This window comes from Eretmochelys imbricata, chromosome 4 (assembly GCF_965152235.1).
Source record: "Eretmochelys imbricata isolate rEreImb1 chromosome 4, rEreImb1.hap1, whole genome shotgun sequence".
NCBI classification, from domain to species: domain Eukaryota; kingdom Metazoa; phylum Chordata; order Testudines; family Cheloniidae; genus Eretmochelys; species Eretmochelys imbricata.
Window position 1 is genome coordinate 131618030 of NC_135575.1, and position 25105 is coordinate 131643134.

Below are 25105 nucleotides of genomic sequence, written 5' to 3' on the forward strand. Positions count from 1 at the left end.
CTTAACTTTAAGGGGACACTGGGCAAGACCTGAATCCAAAAGGCCTCTCCATAGCCTTCAAGGCTGCTATACAAGATGGCCGCCTATGACCCACCTCAGCCTCCTTTCCATACTTCCCCGATCATCAGCCTCCCTTCTGATGCGCATGGCTATAGCATACCGTCAGTAGGCGTCAAGCCCTTCCCTGTGTGCCCATGCGCAGACAGTCATACGCAGCACGCCCGCAGGTGCACTTGGCAATGTGCGCTTGCGCAGAACAGCTCCGCAAGTACCCCCTCCCCCTGTGCTATATCTGAGTACGCTGCTAACCGCACGTATAAGTGGCCCTCGCACACCTTTTGCCTACATTTGAGATCCCTCCGCCAGTCGCGTATGGATCCCTCTAGTCACAGCCAACCTACCTGAAAAAATCACATGGATGCTACTAATTACATGCTGAATGTTTTCTATATTGGCTTCTGACTCGGGACCCCCAGAGAGTGTAATGGGATCCGGGACTCCTTTATCTGGGGTCGGCGGAAGAATCACCGTCTTCGGAAGTATAGTCTCTGAAAAGCCGAACCGATGAACTGCGAGAGCTAACTCCGCCCCTCGGCCAATCCGAGACGGAGGCTTGCCGAGTGCCCCGCCCCTCGGGCCGGGCCGGGCCAATGAGCGGGAAGAGCTCGCGGGAGGGCGCGTTGAGGGGTGTGTGTGAGTGACTAAGAGGGTGTATGCAATGCCCGGGAGGGTTGGTGGGCGCTGGGTGCTGTTTGTGCTCGGGCTGAGGGGGGGACTCTTTGGGCTGTTTCGGGGGCGTGAGTGGGACGTGCTGCCCGGGGGCTGTGTGTGTGGGTTGGGGGGAAGCCGGTGAGGGCTGGGTGCTGAGGAGTGAAGTGGCGGGTGCGGGGCTCGGCGGCCTCTCCAAGGAGCTGCCCGCTTAGCCGGCTCCATTGACGCCCAGTGACTTGGCTCGTCTGTTCCTGCTGAGGAGGGCTCGCCGGGAACAAAGCGGGGCTCGGAGGTTGGCGTCTGGGAGCGGGACAGGTTCCCTCAGCGCTGCGCAGTAGCTGCGGCCGTTCCGTTCTCCCCACCTGTGCGGGCGTAACGCGGTCGTGTCAAAACTCCCCCCGGTGTCTACGTTTAAACGGCGACTAACTAGAAATTCTCCCCGTCCTCTAACAAGAACGGGAAGCTCCGCTCAGCCTCGTCTGGGCTTGTTGGGGTCGGCGTGCAGCTGTCCCGGAGCGCTTGCCTAAGGAAGTTACTGCTTTGTTCGTGTTGCCTGGGTCTCTTCTGCGGAGAACAGGGCTGCCCAATGCGCTAGGATGGTGCTCAGGCTGGAGGAGAGCTGGCCCTTGCTCGTAGGGAAGAGGTTCTTGAGCCTGTCTGAGGAGGAGAACAACGGCCCGTGGGACACGGCTCACGTCTCTGAATGGCCCTGGAAAGCGGGCAAAATCAGGGCCGTTTCGCACCCAGATGTTTCCAAACGGGACTTGAAGGTAAGTTCTGCTTATGTAACCGTTCTGGGGAGATGAGTGCACTATGGTGACTCTCTTGCCTCTTGGGAACACGCATGTGTTTCCATCTGTTTCTCAAAAATTGTTCTGGACTAGATAAATCTGTCAATAATTACTTATCTGTTTGAAAAAATCTATATGCTGATGTCTATATTTTCAATCTTCTGGAATGTTAAATACATGTACAAAAAACCCTCTAAATATGTATAGATTATCTGTCTTCTCCTACCACATGGACAAAGTTTGTATTATATCCTACCTGTTAAAACGCATTTCGGCACACTTCACTACTGCAGTTACAAATTTTGTTTCAATGGTGAATATGTCTTCCTATGACTACAGTACATTTATAAGTTTAAGGGGTGGGGTGATGCTTTTAATGTTGGTAGTAGCTATTGTTGCAATACCTTAACACTTTCTTGTTGACCGTGGTCGCTGGTATGATAAGTGTGGACATTTGCTATTCATGATTGTTAGGTGGTCATGAGTTTAGATGGTTCTCACAGTCAGAAAACATCCCAATGGCAACTGTTACAATTACTTAAATGGCAGAATACTGGGAAGTATTAAATTGTATAAGAGGACGGCTAAAAATATGTATGTTAGGTGGAAACAAGGTGTTAACACCATATGACCAGTTAGCTCTCCTTGGGCCACAGCTGTTGTATTACGGGAAGCATCTGCTAGTGATGGACTTCAAAGTACTAATGGAGTTTTATTGTGTGTAAATTTTATATTTTCTTCTACTTTTGACTTGGTGGCAGACTGCCTTGTTTCATGACTCTACTTCTGCTGTGGTTACCTTCTTTTAGTTATATGGTTTTCCCTTGCTTTCTTAGTGGGAGACCCTGACTGCGTCTGATAATCTGAGGAAGTGTTTGTCCCTTTTCCTTTCAAGACAGTTACTAAATAGTTCTAATTGACTAATTTCTCTGTGGTTTGTAAACTTTGGAATTACACTACAGACCAAGCCTCAGTTCCAGAGGATAGCATTTTAGTCATATCTAGTGTGCTGGGTGTAGAGTTTTGCCCATGTATGGCATGTCAGGGGAGGTATCAAAGCCTTGTATGGTTTGGGGAGGAGAAATTGCTGCAAAGTGCTCTCTGCTCAGCCCTCTCTGATAATAGAAAGGAAAAGGAGCAGGTGCTGCTGGGGATTTTGCAGAGCTTTACTGTGAGACCTGTAATTGGTTACGGCTCTGCTAGAAGAGATTAACTCTAATGCATTCTCCTCTCTCCAGTAGAAGTGTTAATGTGAAAAGTCACCAGGATGGCAAGGGAGATGGTTGTGATCATAAAGAGCTTTTGTACAAAAAAGCATACAACCCACCGCCAGTCTCAAAAGAAAAGGGGTGGGGGTGTAAAAGGAATTTATAGCAAAAGCTTTCAGAGGGGTGGTGAACTGAATATCCTTGTTGAGGAACAGAGAGATTTGAATTGCAGTGCTTAGTCTGAAGAGAGACATGGTGGGTGAAGTAACATCTTTTATTGGATCAACTTCTGTTGGTGAGAGACAAGCTTTCGAGCTTACGCACTGCTCTTCTTCAGGTCTGGGAAAGAGAGTCACAGTTTAAATACAAGAGGGAACAGATTGTTTAGCATAACTAGTTAACACATATTTCAAGGGACCATTTAAGGTGAAGTGGTCTATTAACCCCCCTCCAGTCATGGGGGGCAGCTAGACACGAAGGCTATGTCTAAACTGGCAAATGAATGACACAACTTTTGTCTTTCAGAGGTATTTAAACACCCCCATCCCCCGAAAGACAAAAGTTTTGCTGAGACAAGTGCCAGTGTGAACAGCATGCTGTTGTCAGGAGAGCCTACAAACAGCAGCTATACTGCACAGCTTTTAGCGGCACAGCTGTGGCGACACAGCCATATCGCTAAAAGCTGTGTAGTGTAGACAAAGCCTTAGGCTTTGGCTACACTAGCACTTTTGTTGGTAAAACATACGTTGGTAAGGGGTATGGGGGCGGGGGGGAAACACACCCCTGACGGACAAAAGTGCTGGTGTGGACAGCACTGTATGGGCGAGAGATGCTGTCCCGTGCCATAGCTACCGCCACTCACTGGGGATGGTTTAATTATGCCAGGAGGAGAGCTCTCTCCCACCTGCACAGAGCGGCTACACAGGAAATCTTACAATGGCACACCTACATCAGTACAGCTGTGCTGCCGTAAGGTCTGTAGTGTAGACATAGCCTAAAACTCATGGACTGAATAGAGACTTTGTTTAGCATAACTAGTTAACGTATATTTTAAGGGACCATTGAAGGTGAAGTGGCCTGTTAACACCCCTCCAGTCATGGGGGGCAGGGGAAAAGAAAAGGGAGGTTTAGTGGGTTATAGATTGGATTTATGGCTTGTATTTAGCTGGGATGCTCTGAGTACATTTCCCAGCCCTGGAGAAGAGCTCTGTAAGCTTGAAAGCTTCTCTCTCTCACCAACAGAAGTTGATCCAATAACCTTGTCTTGCTTGTATCCTGGGACCAACACAGCATTCAAAACTGCATAGTGCTTGGTCTTTGTAATATTTTCACCTTTAACTATTTGTTTCAAGTAATAGCAAATGTAAAATTGTCAAAACATGTTGTTTTCCAATTGCTGATATGTTGTTTTGTCTAAACTATTAGTAACAAACAACCTAGTGTTTCTGCTTATCCTGTTTGCTTATTGTCTGCTATTCAGCTTGGACAGTGAAAAGATTAGTCAGTTTCACTCTTGTTTCTGTGAGTTTGACTTTTGATTCTCATGTTATCACAGTGCTGGGTTGCACACTCTAAGGGATGTTTCACTCAAAACGAAATCATTTAGGTTTTACAAAATATTCTCAAAAATCAGTGCTACAAAGACTTTGCCCTAACACCTCACATGTTGTCAGATATTATGGTAATTGGGAAGGGGGCATGTAAAAACCTATGTGGAGTGCAACCTGTAAACACAGTTGCATGCAAGCAATAATATATGCATATACAGGAATGGAGGCAGCATTTTTTGTATTACGTTTTCTCTTCCTTTGTCCACATCTATCTTCATGTTCCTTACCAGGGATGAAATGACATCCCAAAACCAGTTCATCAAGCTACCATATTCTCCTCACTCAGAAGGGAGGAATATTTTGTACTTTACTTTTTTTTTTTTTTTAATTTTGTGCAGATCTTGGGGAGCTGTTAAATTTAAAAAAAAAAAATCGGATCATTTAACTTTATTGCTGTATATGTTAACTATCTTTCCTCACTCTTTTTGTCACCCTCTTCTTGCAATACATGCAAAATTTAAGCTCCTCTGTGCAGAGACTGATCTTTTCATATGTTTCTGTAAAGCAGCTAACACACTTGGGTGCTGTAAAAATAGAAAGTGAGAATTGAATGATGTTCTGACATGGTATTAAAAAAACCCTACATTTTAATAGGCTTTTCTTCTGTATTAAGATAAACATTGTTTAAACTCTCAGCAGCAGTAGTGGAGCTGTTGAAATACATTAATTTAAAATTAGAATGTGGCTCACTGTGGAGATGGGTAAGTGATATAGAAGACTGGAATTTTGTGGTTAAAGATGTTGCATAACATTGACTAGGTTGGAATTTAAGTTTACTAGTTTTTAATTTAAAAATAGAGCAGTGTAATTATTGTATAGTAATTGTTTCATTGTGTGACAAAAATGCAATAATTGGACATTTTAGTAAGAATAAGTGCTTATAATTAAACTTAATGGTTGGGTAAGGTAAAAGTGGCATTCTCCTCAATGCAGCCCAGAACTGTAAGCCACTGAGTTACCTTTCTGCCTTAGCAAAAGTGAACTTTGCTGGGGACTGTGTTTTCTGCTCCCTGCCACACCAGGGAATTGTAGCAGCAGCTCCTGCCCTTCAACCAGGAGGATCCACTGTTCACAGGCTCATAAGGTGCTGTTTCTTATGTCCCCTAAGTGATGGATAACTAGAATGTCTTTTTGCTTCCCCTTATATATTCCAAAGTCCAGTGTCTTTGTATCAGGAAGATTTCCTGGGGGTGCAGATTGGTAAATCCAAATTCCTTTGTCTAGGGTAGATTTGATTTATGCCCTGCCTTCAAAACACATTTTAAGAACATTTTCAGCACACACACACGCGTAATTCTTTATACAGTAGAACCTCAGAGTTACAAACTGACCAGTCAACCACACACTTCATTTGGAACTGGAAGTACACAATCAGGTAGCAACAGAGACCAAAAAAAGCAAATACAGTACTGTGTTAAATGTAAACTACTTAAAAAAAAGGCAGCATTTTTCTTCTGCGTAGTAAAGTTTCAAAGCTGTATTCAGTCAATATTCAGTTGTAAACTTTTGAAAGAGATACTGACGTTTTGTTCAGAGTTACAAACATTTCAGAATTATGAACAACCTTCATTCCCAAGGTTTTTGTAACTCTGAGGTTCTTTTATATACAACTTATACATACATCACACAATGATGTTCCTGACCAGCATATCCCAAGTTTATATATGATTACGATACATTTTTCGATACATATTATGACAACAGTGTCTTATAGATAGTGGCTGCATCAGGCCTGATTATGAGTTACAGTATAGTGGGCCATCTGCCATCGGGCAATGAAGGGTTCTTAGGGTCACACAAAAAATTCTTTCATAGCACTTGCCTTGGTCTTTCTCTTCCTTATCTGATGGTCATGTCCTAGATTTTTAACTTCTCCCCCATTCCTCTAGGTATGTGTGGAGTTTGATGGTGAGTCATGGGAGAGAAGAAGATGGATTGAGGTCTACAACCATAAAATGAGAGGATTTCTAGTAGAGCAAAAATTGGTACTTGCTGAACGAAAATCTCAAGCCAACTGTACAGATACTGTTCACTGGCCGGCAATGGTAAATATACAAATTGGCCTGATCAACTTCACTTCAGTATTTGAGCTGTGAAGGCAGTATTTCCTAGTTCCTGGTTTTGTAGGCTTCAGAATTTGTTTTTAATGTGATCAGTAGTCCAAAAATTAGAATTTACTGTTTTAAAAACCTCTAATCTAAAAACAAAATCCAGCTTCACTAAAATGGCTGAATGCTTTTTTGTGTGTAGCACTCTTTATGCACCCATGTGGGAAATCTGAAATTGTACTAAAGCTTAGTTCTGTAGCCATGGGTAGGCAGGGTCTCTAAGCATTTGAGAGCAGTATTTTCCATTCTTGTGTTGAAGGGATGCCTTGTACTGCCTCATAGTGGATCTCTGACTATTTCTAGGATTGTGTTTTGGAGTGGGAGAGATGTTTCAAATCCTTTTCCCTTCTCTAATTTCCCACGGGTACTACTTCTGAAGGGGTTTTGGTGAGAGATGGAAAGGTGATCAGGCATTGAAGATGCATGTTGTTTCAAGCCTTTGTCCTAAATTTCTCATTTTACTGTCCCCGTGGCTCAGTGCTCTGTAAACTTTCAATTTCTGTGCCCATGTGATAATTGCCTGCTTTTGGTCGTTTTGTGAGGATTGAACCCTGGATCTCATACACTCAAAAGCATGAGTTTTAACTGCTTGAGCCAAAGGACATAAATTCTCCTTAGGTAGGAGCTGTAGCAGATTGATTTACACTTTATGTGGATCAGTCAGTAGAGATCGTGAAAGGCCCTTTTTCTGGTAATATGCATTTACTTACCCACTATAGATTTATTTTACTTTTTAAATTCTTATACTGTCCTGGTATCCATGTGTCTGGAAAACTGAATACATCATCCAGTTTTCAATCTGTAGTGAAGTATGGTGGAGGGGAGTTCAGTAATCTGTACTGTTGGTATTCTAGGGAAAAGTACTAGTGTCATTGGATTAGAGTTCTGTCAAACTTTAGGAGTTGTGTGGCCTGGAGTCCTTTGATTTCCTTAAAAGGTAATGAGATGGAAGAGATGATTAACTATTTTTACTGATACAGATGGAGTTTAGAACATTCTGTTATACAGATCAGAATAAACTACTAGGCTACTTGCAGCATTAAGGTAGTCTTATGCAGCCAAACAACCAAGGGGTGTTTTTTGGTTATGCAAATTAATTCAGCTTTTTTTAGCTCAGTTTTGATAAGCCTGCTGATATTAGCATTGTTTATTTAAAAATCTGCTTGTGTGTAAATTGGAAATACAGTCATACAGTACTGGGGAAGTCTGCTTTTCACTTGTTTCTTGAATTCGTGGATTGTTATCATAAATGCTACAGATACATTATACATAGTTTCCAGTGCCACCATGAAAATATCTAAATTCTTAAACTTTTTGGACTACAGAGCATCAAATGGGAAGTACAGCCCTTACATGTATCTGAATGCATTGTATAGCCTGGGAACTTATTTATTCAGTAAATACATTTAGGTATAGTCTTTTCTATGATGTATTTTTAGGTACACAGTGTAAAAAAATTCATAAGTCACTTTAACAAGGAATGCTGTGGAGTTTTAAGGCACAGTACTATGGTCTGTCTTGCAGGACTGTTGGTTAATATTTGTAAACAACTTTGATCATGAAAAATGCTTAGTAAATAGTAAGTAATTGTATATTTAAAAATGATGGGACAGACCTCACCTAAATTTAAATTTACGCTTACATTCACAATTTAGTTCTGGAAACTTATGATACCTACAGTATTGTCTTTTTGTTCCATGGCATTAAGCTTACAAACATCATTCTCAGACCTCTGCTAACATCAGTGTCAGTGAAATGCAAACATCATTCTCCGATGTGTTCTGATGGCCAAACAAGGAAATAAGAATGCTATTGTGACAGGATACTATTTGTAGCACCCTAGTCACTAAGGTTGCTGCAATGCTGGGAAGATTGCAAGTTTATATGAAGTCAATTAACCAGTTTCTGTTGGGGATTACTGACACCTGGGGGTAATTGGCTCAGTAATTGGGGGTGTGTGGGTGTGTGTGTATATTTGGGAAGAACTGGAAGTTCTGTGGGACTTGGAGAATGAGTTAGGGAGGGGAGAGAGACGTGGGTGGGAGTCAGTCTCCTGCGGGATACCTGTGAGTCCTTCTGGTATCCTTTTAAATTGAAGATTAAAAAGCACCTGTGGTAAAAGGGAAACAGCCCTTCTGCGTTCCTTGATAGGAGACCAGAAGACCAGGATAGGCAGCTATATTCACAGGGTATGTAAAGGGATGCCCTATGGCAGCCACGTTAGTTCCATCTTTTTTCAAAATACAGGGGCAAAACACATACCAAATGAAAAAGGACAATAAGCAGGAAAAGTACTGTTTCTAAAATGCTTGCTCTTGTCTTTCAGGTTTACAAATTCTTATTGGACAAAGCTGGTTTAGGATCCGTGGTTTCTGTACGCTTTCTTGGTGAAGAGAGATGTGTGTTTCTTTCTAAAGACCTTTTGAAGCCTATTCAGGTAACTTTATTCGGACTGTCCTGCATACAGTAAGAGGGCTCAAGCCTTATTTTGTCTAGTGTTCACTGCTGAAACATTAAGTGAAAATTTGAAGCATGTCCACGTTGCTATAGCTCATGAAAAATCTATCCTTAATACTGTGTGTTGTGTTAAAAACCTGCTGATGGTAGCTCAGGACGTAGCCATATAAGAGAGCTTGGTGTAGGAATAACATTAGGCTTCTAGCTTTTCGGGTTGATGAACCATTGGTATATCATGATGGTAAAATGGGAGGTTCTTTCTATATGGCCAGTTGACTTATGAACACGATTTCCATTAGCATTTAAGGAGTTGTGTGCATATATAGAAGGGAGAATAGATAACAAATCTTACTATGAAATAGAAACGTTCCACAACAGTTAGGATAGGAAGTGGTGAAGAATATTTTTTCCATTTGAAACTACAGGTGACGTTTTAATTAGAGCTGTGTGAAGAACAATAATTCCATTTCATGGAGGCTTTCAAACTTTGGTTTCATTCCAACTTGAAATTTCTGGTTTTCATTCCAAAATGGAAACAAAAAAAAACATTTTTGAAAAAACAAATTTTTATAACATGCAAATGAAATTGTCTGGAAGGATTATGGGAAGCAGAGACCCTTGGATTGCTGGCTCCCAGCTCAGCTGGGGCTTCAGGGTCCTGATTTCCCTTCAGCTCTGAGAGTATTTGCTAAGCGTTGGAGATTGGGAGCTAGGGCTTTTGACTCCCCATTAGCCTGCCAAGCAAGCTGACAGGAAACTTGCCTGGTTTCCTATCAACACTTTGTTCAAAGTCTAACTGTTTCAGAAACATCTTGATGAATCTTCATTCTCTGACCAGCTCTGCTTTTAATCTGACGAAATGTACTTGATTTGGCTTTTGTGCAGAACATAACTATAACGGAGTGCCGTGGAATTTTTAATGCTTCAAAAAAACTGTATTTCAGATCTCATCTTAAGGTGGCATTGATAGTTGCTGTGCTGATATGCTGTCTGGATGATGAGTGCATCTAAATTAATTAATGGGGAGGTAGTTCAGAGCATAAAAAGATGGGAGTGGCTGGTTATCTCTGAGTTGCCAGGCAAAATCATAAACTCCCATTACACTTTGAGTATAACTCTAAACAGCAATAATCTGTTAACGTTTAGCTACTCCAGACCACCTTGATCTTTATTTCAGGTACTATGCCCTCCCTGCTTCACTTTTGTGGTTTTTTTGCATTCTGCTTTAGGTAAGATTGTAAAATGTTTGGGGAGCAGGAATTCTCTCCCTGTGTTTTGTACAGCACTTAGCATAATAGAGAATTGATTCTGACTTGGGCCTTTGGGTGCTCACACTACAAGTATTAATGGAAGTTTTACTAATTCTTATTAATTTTTTTGAAATACTGGTTTATTTTCTGTTCTGCACAAATTACAAACCAAATTCTTAAACACAACAGAACCATCTGGTTGATATGAAGCTTCACAGTATAATCTCTTGCTGTTGAACATGCTTCTGTTGGAAAAACATTTTTTTTTTTTAAATTAAACATTTAGTGCTCTTGGCAACTATTTACATTGAATGCTTTCATCCTAATAGGATGTGGACAGTCTGAGACACTCTCTTATGGATGATCAGAATGTTAATGAAGAAATTCAAGCTTTGATTATGAAACATCTAGATGAAAGCCACTTGATGCAAGGTATGAGAATACCATCTCGTGGAAGGATACTGGAGGTCACTGTGCTGGTGGTATTTACAGTATCATCTGTTAGCAAAAATCCCGTTTTGATTTTTCTCTCCAGTAGTCTTTCCTTTCATAGAAGAATGTTGGGTAGTCTACCTCTCCCAAAACAATTTTATAGATTTGCTGTCCACCATCCATAATGAAATGCTCCAAAATGGGCAGAATTAGAAACTAGGACTCTTTTTTTTTTTTTTTTTTTTTAAAAAAATGGCTGGCTAACATCAGGCATCTAAAAAGTCATCTGATTTTCAGCAGTGCGGAGCACTCAGCAGTTCCCATGGAATTCGGTGAGAGCTGTTTGATTGCTCAGTACTTCTGAAAATCTGATGACTTATTTAGGTGCCTGACTTTAGCCACCCACTCTTTTTTTTTCCTTTTAAAAAAAATCAGAAGTCTTAACCTTCACTATTCTATAGCTCAATTGAAAGGCATTGGAGACTTATTAGGAACATCTCTTCTGTTCAAGTTAAAATTGTTTATAGTACAGCTCACCAACTGTAATCTCTTATTTGTTGGCTTCCTATAAGTCTGTTTTTTTTTTTTTTTTTTACAAAAAGTTTGTGTCTAGTGGAAATGATCTACGTCTGGATAGAAAATTAGTATAATGGAGTAAGTAACATGGCAGCTCTTGAAACAGTAGCAATAAAAGTGAGGAAGAACTCCACAAATCGGACACTCAGGGCTCAATCTCCAGGTCCAGCTGAGCTGTGCTTGCCATTTTTTTGACTCCTGAATTCTGAGTGGCCCCCAGTGTGTATTATAGCAGCAGAAAACCCAATAAGCTGTTCCAGCAAATGGACTAACCAGAATGTGGAGGTATTCTGGTCACACTCCTTTTTCCCAGTCACAATAGTCCCCTGTGTCTGGGGTCAAGAGGGAGGCATATGAAAACTACATTGTTACTTTGCCTGTTGTCTTCCAGTGCTATTTACTTATTTTCTGGTGTATATCGCTGCTGGCTAGTTAGTGTTGACACGTGGATATGTAATGAAAGTTACCATAATGTGTGTGCCCCCATCTTCACACTCTCTGAAGCATGTTTTTTGTTTTTTAAAGGTGGTAAGAATGTAATTGGTTCAAAAGTAAGGATTTATAGCTTGGATCCATCTACCCAGTGGTTCACAGCAACTGTTGTAAATGGTAATCCAACTACAAGGACTCTGGAAGTCAACTGTCAGGAGGTAAAGAAGCAACTGATGCAACATGGGTAGATAAAAAGAATTAAAACACCTTCCTTGTATCTAGGTAATTCTATCCTTGCTTTTCCATAGTAGGGTTAACCAGCTGGAATAATACCTTGTATTTTACGTCATGCTTCATTCCAAAGGATCCTAGAGCACTTTATACTGCATGCACAGTGCCACTGATGTGCGTGGAAGGATAGCAAATGGCTTACTGCACACTAGTGGGAGAGCAGGGGTTTGGGATTTTCTCTTTTGGCCTAACAGTTGGGGAAACCCCTATTTTAGCATCTCTATATGTACAGAGTTTGCAGCACCATGTCTTGGAGACTGCCTTCTGAAAATGCATGCATACATACAAGTTATCTAACTTGTTAAGATTTGAGCTTGAAGTTCCACAGAGTCAAGGTTTTTCAGACCAGAAGCTTACTCTGTTGCTCCATAGCTAGAGTATCATACTTCTGTTTGTTTAAAACTGCTTTATTAGTCTCCCCTGAGTTGTGAAAATATCTAATCTAAAACTTCTTACACAAGTTGTCTTTTTAAAAAAGCTTACTCCATTTTCCCTTAAGATTCCAGCTTTAAAAACTCTTGATCCAGAATTGATTCATGTTGAAATCATACATGACAGCCATGACAAGTGTGGTAAGACCTTTTATTTATTGGCCTTTTGCTGTTTGAAGTAATTTTCAATGTTGGAAACATACTAATTTAATCACTTTCAATGCTTCAGGCAAATCTAAGAGAAATGGGGGTATGAAAAGAAAATCATCTGATGATAAAGGAAATGTTGATGCCAAACATATAAAGTCCTGCTCTGAGGTAACTATGGCTTATTTTCACTATTGTAACTTTGTCATTGAGCTGTTAAAGAAGAGGACTAGACGGCCTCAATTTACTGACCCACTATGCTATGTCTACGCTTAGAATGCTACAGCTTCTGTGGTGCAGCTGTGCCTCTGTAGCGCTTCAGTTTAGACAATTATAGCAACAGAAGGGATGCTTCTGTCAATGTAGGTAATCCACCTCCCTGAGAGATTGGTAGCTAGGTTGACAGAAGAATTCTTCCATCGTCCTACCATTGTCTATGCTGGGGGTTAGGTTGACTTGACTGTCTCAGAGATATGGATTTTTCACACCCCTGAGTGATGTAGCTATGCCGCTGTAACTTTTCAGAGTAGAGCAGCCTTGCACTCACACTTCTGTGCTAGTCCAGAAGTGGGTGTAGTTCTCTCTACTAGAAGACAGAGAACAATATAATTGAGCCTTTGGGTGAGATCACTTTCTCATTCGTAAAAGGAGTTTGTCTACTTCCAATCTTGTGGGTGTCTTTTTCCAGTGTGCAGACTTTTCTTGCTGGTTATATAGAGAGAAATTTAAAGATCAGGGTTTCTCTAGCTTAGAAAAATACCTAGGAAAAGAGGAAAAATTCAGTGGTAACTTTACCCTGTAACTTACCTGCTTGACTGCTCAGATTTTTTGCTACAAGACAGGAGTGCACCAGTCTTCCAGAGATATTGTATGTTGTTCTGCAAAGGGAGAATCTGGCAGCTTTTCTAATATTTTCATGTTTTTCTGAGCCAGATGCATTTGAGTGGTCCACCAAGCCTAGCTAAGATCCAAGAAAGCTGTCTCGAAGGCCAAAGGCCTGGATGATTTGGGTATGGAGAATAATGGTATAGCTATAGAACAGCCCTTCAAATGACCATGTGATTAGCCTCATCAGATCTAGTTGCTTTTTGTGGAGGAGGGAGGGGCCTTCTGGGATGTCTAGCGGTTATCTCTTTGCCATCTTGCTTCTGTGCATAGGTTACTGTAGCCGTGTGGTCAGTCCTTTGTCAAGCCAACTATATAGGTCCATTTCATGGTCAGACACTTTTAGTAGAGACTTCTAAGGTACAGTAGTGATATTAGAAATATATTAGAATATATTAGAAATATAGTCACTTCTGTCTGAGGTGGAAACTTTTCACTCTAGTCTTTGGAAGGAGGATACTTTAGCTACCCCAGAACTCTGGAGGGGTTATCTGGATTCCTATAAGGCAGGGGTAGTCAATTATTTTTTGTCAAGGTCCAAATTTCTTGGTCAGTGAAGGTCCAGACTCCAGAGAAACACTTTTCCACACTGCAATAACAATGATAAGTAAATAAAAAGATTTTGCAGTCCGGACAAAAGTAGCTGGTGGCTTGAATTTGGCCCGCAGTCTTCCTATTGACTGCCCCTGCTATAAGATGTCTATCATTATATCTGAGCACCTTCCAAAAAGCATGGAAGCTGATATTTCTCTTCTTTCCAGTCAGCAATAACTGAACTCCTGTTTGTTTTTTTTGTTTTTTATTTTTTTAAATGTGATGGTGGTATGGGAAGTATAGATCAAAGAACTGGATTTTGTATTTTGCTCTGAAGGTAAGTAAGACTGTCCTGACGACTTCTGGGATTGAGTTCAAGATTCAGGGGCCATTTTCTGAGCGAGCATGAGTTTTAGGCTGTCTACGATTTTAAAATGCTACAGCTGCACTACTATAGTGCTTCAATGTAAACACTTACTACTGTGATGGGCGGGGTTATCCTGTCGCTGTAGGTAATCCACCTCCTTGAGAGGTGATAGCTAGTTCAATGGAAAAATTCTTCCGTTTGAGGTAGTGCTGTCTACGCTGGGGGTTAAGTCAGCTTAACTGTCTCTCGGGGTGTGAATATTTCAAACCCCTGACAGACGTAGCTGTGCCACTGTAAATTTTTCATTGTAGACTAGCGCTTAGTAATGAGGATTGACAGCTCCCTTTGTTTTATTGTAACGTAGCTGTCTTAGGAGGAGATAATTCCACAGCATGAGGCAGCGACTTAGCACAGTCCCATGGAAAGTTTTGAAGTTAGTGACATAGATATTGTGGATTTGACCCCATATTCCACAAGGAGCTAGTGGTCAGTGCTCTCTGTGGCTTTTGCTTCTGAGTGGACAAGCTGCTGTGTTCTGAACTGTTGGCAGTGGTTTCATAACTAGGCACAGAGATTTACCATTTTTATTAACGCTAATAAAAATATATATATAATATGTAGGTTGGGAAAAGTGTCTGTACATCTGGGTATAGTGCTTAGATTATCCACAAATATAAAGTTTAGTTTTTAAAAGTCATATGATACATAGAGTAAATAATCAGCAATAACCCAAATTTAGGTGACTAGATTTAACAGTTTAAACTAGATTTTACAGTTTAGATATTAGAATCTGAATACTCAGGTACATCACTCATGAAAAGTTATATAGAGATTTGATTTTGGAAAGTAAAATATATCAATGAGGAGAGATTGTCCCTCAGTAATTTGAGAATTAGGTTGGTTGTCCATTTAGAAAATACAGTCCATGAGGAAAGTATTTGTTACTTTCCTGACTGTGCTTCTCATTGGCACTCCAGCTCATCCCTCCTGGTATTGCTGACATCCAGTGATGTGTTCTATGTAGATGTCCCTTGACCACCTGATGGCATCTGACACCATGATTTGCCACAGCAGCAGAGCGTTGACCAATTCCGCATTCTCTCAGCACTCGCTTGTTACTGGGGTCCCGTGTGTCTAAGGCTGACTATCTCTACACCTGGAATCTTCTTATTGGGGATTCTATACTACAGAAAATTCTATACGTTTGGATTGTATGGAAGAATTAACACAAACTAATAAAATTACCTATCCGACTTAAATTCTTGAGGGCTTTTTGTACCAGTGTAGGTTTCCAGATGAGTTCTGAAAGTTGTCAACATTAATAGCTCTTAATTGCTTTAGAGGAAAATTAGCTGTGGCATGTCAGCTGGCAGTTATCTGAAATACTTGACTTTTCTAGTCTCCTTTAGAAGTTTCTTCTAACTTCTTAACACATTATCCATTTTTCTGAAATGCTTGTGTGCTGTGGGTTGCAAAGATGTAACATGATATACTATTGTAACAATAAGGGGGCAGGAAATAAGAAAGGACAAGTTGAAGATGTATTATAGATGTATTAAAGTCAGCAGGGCCTGACAAAATTCATCCTAGAGTGCTTCAGCTAGTTCCTGAAGTACTCATCTTGGAACCATTAGTGATTATTCGAGAACTCATGGAGGGTGCATTTGGTCCCAGAGGATTGGAGAAGGGCGAACATAGTACCTATCTTTAAAAAGGGGAGTAAAGAGGACAGTAAGTCTAACTATATACCCGAAAAGATACTGGAACAACTTTTTAAACAATGAATTTGTTAGCACCTACATGATGATAGGGTATTAAGGAATAGCCAGCATGGATTTGTCAAGAACAAATCATGCTAAACCAACCTAATTTCCCCCTCATAGGGTTACTGGCCTATTGGATAGGGAGAAAGTGGTAGATGAGACATATCTTGATTCTAGTAAGGCTCTTGACACAGTGCTACATGACATTCCCATCAGCAAACTAGGGAAATGTGGTCTAGATTAATTTACCATATGGCAGGTATATAACTGAAAGACCATACTTAAGAGTAGTTATCAATGGTTTGCTGTCAAAATAGGAGGGCTGCTAGTGGGGTCCCGCACGGGTCAGTCTTTGGTCCAGTACTAGTTAGTATTTTCACTAATGACTTGGATAATGAAGTGGAGAGTATATTTATAAAATAAGAACATAAGAATGGCCATACTGGGTCAGACCAAAGGTCCATCCAGCCCAGTATCCTGTCTACTGACAGTGGTCAATGCCAGGTGCCCCAGAGGAATGAACCTAACAGGTAATGATAAAGTGATCTCTCTCCTGCCATCCGTCTCCACCATCTGACAAACAGAGGCTAGGGACACCATTCCTTACCCATCCTGGCTAATAGCCATTAATGGACTTAACCTCCATGAATTTATCCAGTTCTCTTTTAAACCATGTTATAGTCCTAGCCTTCACAACCTCCTCAGACAAGAAGTTCCACAGGTTGACTGTGCGCTGTGTGAAGAATAACAACTTCCTTTTGTTTTAAACCTGCTGCCCGTTAATTTCATTTGGTGGCCCCTAGTTCTTATATTATGGGAACAAGTAAATAACTTTCTCCATACCACTCATGATTTTATATACCTCTATCATATCTCCCCTTAGTCTCCTCTTTTCTAAGATGAAAAGTCCTAGCCTCTTTAATCTCTCCTCATATGGGACCTGTTCCAAACCACTAAACATTTTAGTTGCCTTTCTCTGAACATTTTCTAATGCCAGTATATCTTTTTTGAGATGAGGAGACCATATCTGTACGCAGTATTCAAGATGTGGGCGTACCATGGATTTATTAAGGGCAATAAGATGTTCTCCGTCTTATTCTCTATCCCTTTTTTAATGATTCCTAACATCCTATTTGCTTTTTTGACTGCCACTGCACACTGCATGGACGTCTTCAGAGAACTTTCCACGATGACTCCAAGTTCTTTCCTGATTAGTTGTAGCTAAATTGGCCCCCATCATATTGTATGTATAGTTGGGGTTATTTTTTCCAGTGTGCATTACTTTACATTTATCCACATTAAATTTCATTTGCCATTTTGTTGGCCAATCACTTAGTTAAGACCAAAGCAGACTGTAAAGAACTTCAAAAAGATCTCACAAAACTATCTTGAGCAGTTTAGTACAGTCGGCAAACTTTGTCACCTCACTGTTTACCCCTTTCTCCAGATCATTTATGAATAAGTTGAATAGGATTGGTCCTAGGACTGACCCTTGGGGAACACTGCTAGTTACCCCTCTCCATTCTGATAATTGCCATTTATTCCTACCCTTTGTTCCCTGTCTTTTAACCAGTTCTCAATCCATGAAAGGATCTTCCCTCTTATCCCATGACAACTTAATTTACGTAAGAGCCTTTGGTGAGGGACTTTGTCAAAGGCTTTCTGGAAATCTAAGTATACTGTGTCCACGGGATTCCCCCTGGTCTACATGTTTGTTTGACCCCCTTCAAAGAACTCTAATAGGTTAGTAAGACATGATTTCCCTTTACAGAAACCATGTTGACTTTTGCCCAACAATTTATGTTCTTCTATGTGTCTGACAATTTTATTCTTTACTATTGTTTCAACTAATTTGCCTGGTACTGACATTAGACTTACCTGTCTGTAATTGGCGGGATCACCTCTAGAGCCCTTTTTAAATATTGGCTTTACATTAGCTATCTTCCAGTCATTGGGTACAGAAGCTGATTTAAAGGACAGGTTACAAACCATAGTTAATAATTCTGAAAGAACTCAAATGTGAAATTGCAGAACTCATGGGTGAATGCCATCTTGTCCCAGTGACTTGTTACTGTTAAGATTCTCAGTTAATTCCAAAACCTGCTCTAGTGATGCTTCAATCAGTGACAATTCCTCAGATTTGTCACCTACAAAAGATGGCTCAGGTTTGGGAATCTCCCTAACATCCTCAGCCGTGAAGACTGAAGCAAAGAATTCATTTAGTTTCTCTGCAATGACTTTGTCTTTAAGTGCTCGTTTTGTATCTCGGTTGTCCAGGGGTCCCACTGGTTGTTTAGCAGGCTTCCTGCTTCTGATCTACTTATATAGACAACACCAAGCTGGCAGGGTTGCAGGCACTTTGGAGGAAAGGATTGGAATTCAAAGAGCTTGACAAATTGAGGAATTGGTCTGAAATCAACTGATGAAATCAATAAGGACAAGTTCCAAGTACTTCACCTTAGGAAGGAAAAATGAAATGCACAACTGCAAAATGGAGAATAACTGGCTAGGTGGTGGTACTGCTGAAAAGGATCTTGTGGGGGTATAGTGGATTACCAGCTGAATACAAGCCAACAATATGGTGCAGTTGCAAAAAAGGTGAATATAATTCTTGGGCATAGAAAGAGGAATGTTATGTATTTAAGTGGTCATGGTAGAGTCATAGAAGTGATATATTTTTCTCGTGTGTTGGCTTTGAATTTTTCTGTTGACTCTGACATCTGTTTCAGGTATCACATAGTCTGAGTCACGTGCAGTCAGTACCAACAGTGTTTGGTGAAACATTGCTAGGGTGTACGCCTGCAACCCCTGCTAGCAAAGACCTCAGGAACCAGGGCATGCCTCAGCCAGCTAACTCACCTCCTAATGTTGGCGCAGAAACTCCTCAGGGGTAAGTGGTGACTCTCTTTGGGGTTTTTTTAACCTCTGGGGGGAAAAATACAGCAGAATAATAATTTATTTTATACAAAGTAGACTAAATTAAGGGTGGGGTTTTTTTAAAGAAATCATGGTAACTAAGCTTCCCTCCCCCAACCCTCCACTGTTGGTGTGGGTGAGACATATCTGACTGATTTTTGTCAATTGCCTTGAATATATAATTACCTCTGGGTTGTATTTCTGCCACTTTCTGTTGACTCAGCTTGTGACCTTAAGGAAATAGTTTAACCATCCAGTGCCTCTATTTATCCATCTGTAAAGTGGGGGGATAATGCCTGAATGTATTTTGTGGCTTCATTGCTTTAAATTACTTAGTGTGTCTTAGACTCTAAAATGAAAAGCACCAAAGTAGGCATATTGTAAATAGGGAGGGAGATTAGTTTACCTGCAGTTGATTGTTACAGTGAATAGAAATTGTGTTCTTGGCTTGTAGATGGACTTTGATACGTTTAATTTCAGAATTGTCATGAGTTGCAGATCTGGCAAGTGGGGAGTTTTCTTATGTTCATTCTACCCTTCTCCAATGACACAAGTTACAATTTTTTCTACTTTTCTGGGGTGTTTGCATCTTATAAAGATAAGCCTGATGTAATAAAATATACTTCTATAACACTTTTTTTTATGCTGAAAATAAATTCTTAAAGCACTTTAGAAGCTTCATTAAATTAAAATTCTTGTAAACTCTTCTTTGACATTAGGAAAATATTATTCCCCTTTTGCTGATCAGGAAACTGAAGTATAGAATAGTTACATGAATTGCTTGTGGTCACACAGGAAGCCTGTGTAGAGTTTGAAACAGAATCCAGATTTTTCTGATTCAGTCAGCTGTTTAGTCACAAGACTATCCTTTATGATTCAATAGTGAAGGCTTCATAGGCTGTGTCTACACTGCAAGTCACTGGTGGCAAGCTGGTAGGGCATGTATCGTTACACACTGCAGTGAAAAGCAGGCTGCGTCCACGCTGCGGTGTGTAGCTACATGTAAGTGAAAAGGCTCTGGCATTCTATACGTTGCTAAAAATAGCACTGTTGGAGGGGGAGGCACTGCTTAGGCTTGTGAAAAGCAGTCTAGGATACATACTCACAGGGTTCAGGAGTGTCTTTATACAGTGCCTCACTGTCCACACTGCTGTTTATACCCATGCTAGAGGAATATTTAGTGTATGTACTCTACATACTACCATAAAGCATGTATGTTGTATACATACCCTTATGGGAGTTCCGTCTCATACACGGAATGTTGCTAACCTAATTACAAATGCAAATACAGTCCAAGTGACTTTATTTTTTGGAGTAGGGGAGGAAAGCAAATTAATCAAGAGGTTTGTTCCCTGTGTGTAATCAGTCCTATCTATTTTCTGACCCAAATAATCTTACTCATGGTAGCCTGGCAGATCCAATATAGAGATGTAAAAGCAGCTAGATACAATTAAGGAAATGACCAATGAATCAAAAGAATTGTTAAAAGTTCTGTTTGTATTGCATGGACGTGGGGATCTGGAATCTGAAAGGCTAAATTTATGGCACTATTAGTTTGAAATATATGTTGACTGCGCAAAGTAGATCTGGAACACACAACGGTACTAAACATTCTTTAGAGTGTAACTGCACTTCAGTCCTGACTTAGTGTTCCAGGCATCAAGCTCTGCCCCGTCTCCCTGATTCTCCTGCTACAATAGGAGAAGAGTGCTTCCTATAGAAAATGGCATAGTAGGAAACAAGATTCTCTTATAAGTGCTATTTAACATTCCATTATCCAAATTTAACCTGTTATCCATGCTATTTAAGATTACTGTAGCTGAAAAAAAAATCTTAAATGCACATAGTTTTTTTTGACAGAACTCTCTGCTGAATCATTTTCACTGTTTTCCTATGTAGCTTAATAGAGGGTGGTTGTGTGTGGGTTTTTTTAATATATAAGGCCAGAAGGGGCCAGTAGTTCATATAGTCTGGCCTCCTGTATATCATAGACCATTAGTGTTCACCCAGTTACCCTGTATTGAGTCCAATAACTTGTTTGACTAAAACATAACTTGCATTTAGCTATTGATCATTTCCCATGTTTATGTAGGTCTTTCACATAGCAACAGTGGGGAGAGAAACACTATCTTTTTATAAATAGGTTTTTGTAACTTCTATGGTGGGGGAGGTACACAGTCAACAAGTTGGCACGGGAGCCCAGAAGGAACAGTAGTTGTAGTGTCTTAAAATCCCCTTGTGGTTTTTCATTGTTTGTGTATCTCTTTTTAAGGTGTTTGGTATGTGAAACTTTTCTGAATTCTTAATCTTAACTGCTAGCATCCATGATTAACTTCCTATGTAAACTCTGGTTCCTTTGAAAAGCTTGGGAGAGCCGATGCATTCAGTTATGGTTTGAGTTTCTCTTTAGGTCTTATTACTGCATATTGTACATTTCAGCATTTGCAAAGAGAATTTACCAGAAGAACATCCTTCTTGTCTTAATACTACGGTGAAAATGTCAAAAGAAAATCTGGCGGTCTTCCATAAAGCAGAGTTTCTATCGAAAGAACAAACTAAAACTCCTAATGATCAGAATAGTAACTATACCTCTTTGAAGACCTCAAGATCACCATCTTTGACTGACACACACAATGAAAAACAAAATGACTTGAAAAATGTCCACAAATCTTTTACCAAGCCAATGACAAACTTCCCAAAGGAGCATGTTCCTATAAAATCCACACAGGACCTAGACAATTCTTCCAGAGTAACATCCAGGCTTAATGGCACATCAGAACTGCAGAAAATCTTTGACTGTAAACCCTCAACATCCGATGCTTCTGTTAACCTTTTCGCTGGGCATGAAATTAAATTACAAAGCAGCTGCAAAGGAAACAAGGCAGAAAACTCCTTTTCTGCGTGTTCCTCAGTCAGAGGAAACTCAAATGAGATTTCATGTGAGAGAAATGAAAGTGAAGGCTCTAGGGCTGGGAGCACCAGTAAAGTCCACAACAATGGCAAGTATATCTGGAGCTGTGATATCAACAGAGAATTATTGTATATATAATTGCTTAGAAATTTCAGAAAAATGTGTTAATAGGATAAGGAATCTTACGAAATTGCAGTCTTGATGTCTGAGTTAGTGAAACACCTAGATTTCACTTCTAGAATAGGAACTCAAGGAGTATGATGGGGGCTCCTAAAATTTATAGCCAATTTTCAGATTATGTATACAGAGTAAGTCTTGGGAAAAGATATTTAAGGTCTTGGTAGGATTAGATATGCAAGTCATAAGGAAAAAAGAATACTTTTTCATCTCAAATCCAATCAGAACAAAATTCTGTTAGGCTACATTAGGGAAGAAGGGTTGCAAAAGTGAGTATAACTTACGAATAGGGCTCCTACTCCATGGCATAATGGGACCAAATGCTACAGCAACAATCCCTAAATTCTAAGGCAATGTTAATTTATTCTACCTTTCATTTCTATCCTTCCACACTCCCACCTCCATACACACTCATACGACTCAAGCTCATAGTTGAAAATAATTCATTGACAAAATTAGTTGATGGGTTTTTTAGCTGTGCTTTCCAGGTGGCCCAGTTGCCACTCACTAGGGTCCTGCAATGTTCTTTAGAGGAACTTTTCTCTCCTTCCCACTCTGTGTGCCAGAGAATGGGGAAGCTTGTAGCTGGATTCAGTGACTCAGCTCCATGGACCTGGGCTGCTGCACTGTCCTCCAGGAAGCTTAGCTGATCATCGAGTTTGCAGTCAGACCACAGAAATCCAGCTCTGGTTCCCTGACCCCCTGTTGCCTGGCTTTGTGGAACAGGTCATGTAGCAGACACTGTGACTCAATTCTCTGTCTTGTGGGGAAAGGTGCAGAGCAAGCAACAATTGCAGGTGGATCCCAGCTGGGCATGAAGTCGGGGGGCAGGGGTGGAGGAGGGTGTCCTGAACACTGACTGTAGTAAAATACTGAATTCCATAATGCTTTTGAAAAATGTCTGACTGCAGCAGCAGAATTGTGGAGTCCCCGGAGATTTCACTGAGATGAATGGGGCAATTTATATCTCTCAGAAGTGTTTCAGGCTCTTTGAAGACTCCAAAAGACATTGTTACATCTGTTTACACTCTGGTCCTGTGTTCAAGGTTGCAACTAGCTATTATGTCTGCAGAAACGTAATTTAAAAACAAACAAAAGCTGAGGTTCTGGAATGCAGTTGTGTGGGAAGGGGTAAATTGCAGGGTTGTAACAAAAAATGGGGCCCTGACTATGACCTTATTGTCAGAAAACTTGAAAAGACGTTTATGCTCTGTAATAAGCAATCAACTTCAAAATATGTTAAGATTTATTTGAGGTATATGGTGAAAAGTTAAAGTAACTTAACAAAAGCAGCTACAGCTTTAACAGAGATGCATAGGGTAAGCGAATGGGAGTCTGAGTGACTAGTTGAAGTTGTTTAACCTGCACTATTTTTTTTTTTCCTGCAGTAATTGTTCACAAGTCAGTCTTGACAGATGCTTGTAAAGTTAAGAAGCTGCAGCAAAGTGGGGAAGCTTTTGTGCAGGATGGTTCCTGCAATAACATTGCACCTCACCTGCATAAGTGCAGGGAATGCCGCCTGGACAGCTACCGGAAAAACAAAGAGCAAAAAGACTCCACTGTCTTTTGCAGATTCTTTCACTTCAGGAGGTGAGAGCAATTTTGAAAATATGTGGATGTTGATATTTTTAGCTGTACAAATAGATTTAAGATGATTCAATCAAAGACTTAAAAAAACCCCCTAAAGTTAGGTATAAATGGGCACCTGTCTGACAATAATAAAAGAAAAGTGCAGAGTGCTCAGTAGTTTATCTTTAGTCTCTCTCTTAAATCCTGGCCTACAATGGCTTTGGAGATCCTACAGCTAATCACCTCTAAGTCACTGTTTCAAATGCATCTGAGATCAATTAATAACCTTGACAGCTGTCCAGTGGCTTACGTGACACATACTGTGTTCTCAGTGTAGGATGGATTAATTTTAAATCAAGATAATTTAAATTACCCAGTGGAAAGTCTTAATTAAAATCAGTTATTTAAATCAATGTTTTATTTTGTAATTGTTATTTTCTAAATAAAGGTGCATTCTTATTGGGTTGGTTAGAACATGTTTATTTACAATTAAATAAAGCCTTTACACTAGATTTGGTACATCTTTTTGCTTTTAGGAGGGTATGCTATAACTAGAGTAAGTTTCCATGGGTGAAGTCCTAAATATTCGTACTTTGAGAACTGAGCCACTCAGAACTCAAGTAGGGAGAAGCTATAAAATAGGAGTAAGAGACCACCCAGGTCAGCTCAGTGGATGATCCTGAAGAGATACATGATATCCTTCTATTTCTTCTTCTAATTGCCTTCTATGACAAGATAACTGGCTCTGTGGATGGAGGGAAAGCAGTGGACGTGTTGTTGCTTGACATTAGCAAAGCTTTTGATACAGTCTCCCACAGTATTCTTGCTAGTGTAGACTAGCCCTAAGTTAAACCAAATGGTCACTCCGTCTGGTGTTGAACACCACCACACTCCTCCACCCCCCCGCACCCCCCCACTCCCGCCATGCCTGATCCAGAGAGGTTGAGTCTGTTACAGCTGCCTGCTTGGGAGCCTGGCTCTTTTATCTCAAGCTGTAGAGATTCATGCTTTGAGTTCCAGAGGTTCCTGATTCAGTACCCAGGGGTGTCTGTCATGAAGGTGGTTGTCAGGGACTAGAAAAATATTTTTAAAGGACAGCTTAAATTTCGGAGTACAATTGGGAGGGAAGGTATAGGTTTTTTTCTGAAGAAATGCAGACTATGCAAGGTTCCTGAAAATATCCCCTCCTTTTTCAAATCCTACATAAATCTTTCCCCTTTCATGAAATCTTTCTATATTCATCTCATTCCCAATTATTTTGTCACGTCTGTCCTTACTAGTTCTTGTTTTTCTTGTGTTAAACTTTATGGGGCATGGATTGTATCATTCTTTTGTTGCATAAAGTGACGCATGTGTAGTGCTGTGTAGAGAGAGATCACTTTGTGATTAAATTTAAAAACAAACATTGAAGTCCTAGTCTCCTTGAATGAAGATTTGGGGCTGGAAAAATCTCCCTGTTTTACTGTTGCATTACAGGCTTAATTTCCTGCACACCTTCTAGTGGAAGAAGTATTATAGCTCTATGAGCTCTTGAGGAGG

The 25105-nt window shown here is 40.4% G+C and overlaps 1 protein-coding gene across 5 annotated transcripts in view; it reads left to right on the forward strand.

The window, feature by feature from the left end:
- Window positions 1-848: 848 nt before the first annotated feature.
- KDM3A (lysine demethylase 3A) overlaps window positions 849-25105 on the forward strand; it is a 44301-nt gene continuing 20044 nt past the window's right edge. For 2 of the 5 annotated variants that reach the window (XR_013346029.1, XM_077815996.1), the window contains exons 1-10: window positions 849-1481; window positions 6210-6365; window positions 8755-8865; window positions 10465-10567; window positions 11669-11793; window positions 12366-12438; window positions 12527-12615; window positions 18723-18883; window positions 21349-21908; window positions 23386-23587. Coding sequence is in view for 4 of the 5 variants with exons in the window: in XM_077815996.1 (XP_077672122.1) it covers window positions 1308-1481; window positions 6210-6365; window positions 8755-8865; window positions 10465-10567; window positions 11669-11793; window positions 12366-12438; window positions 12527-12615; window positions 18723-18883; window positions 21349-21908; window positions 23386-23587 (1754 nt within the window). In the remaining variant the exon portion in view is untranslated. The other 3 variants (XM_077815994.1, XM_077815995.1, XM_077815997.1) reach the window with 2 other exon arrangements.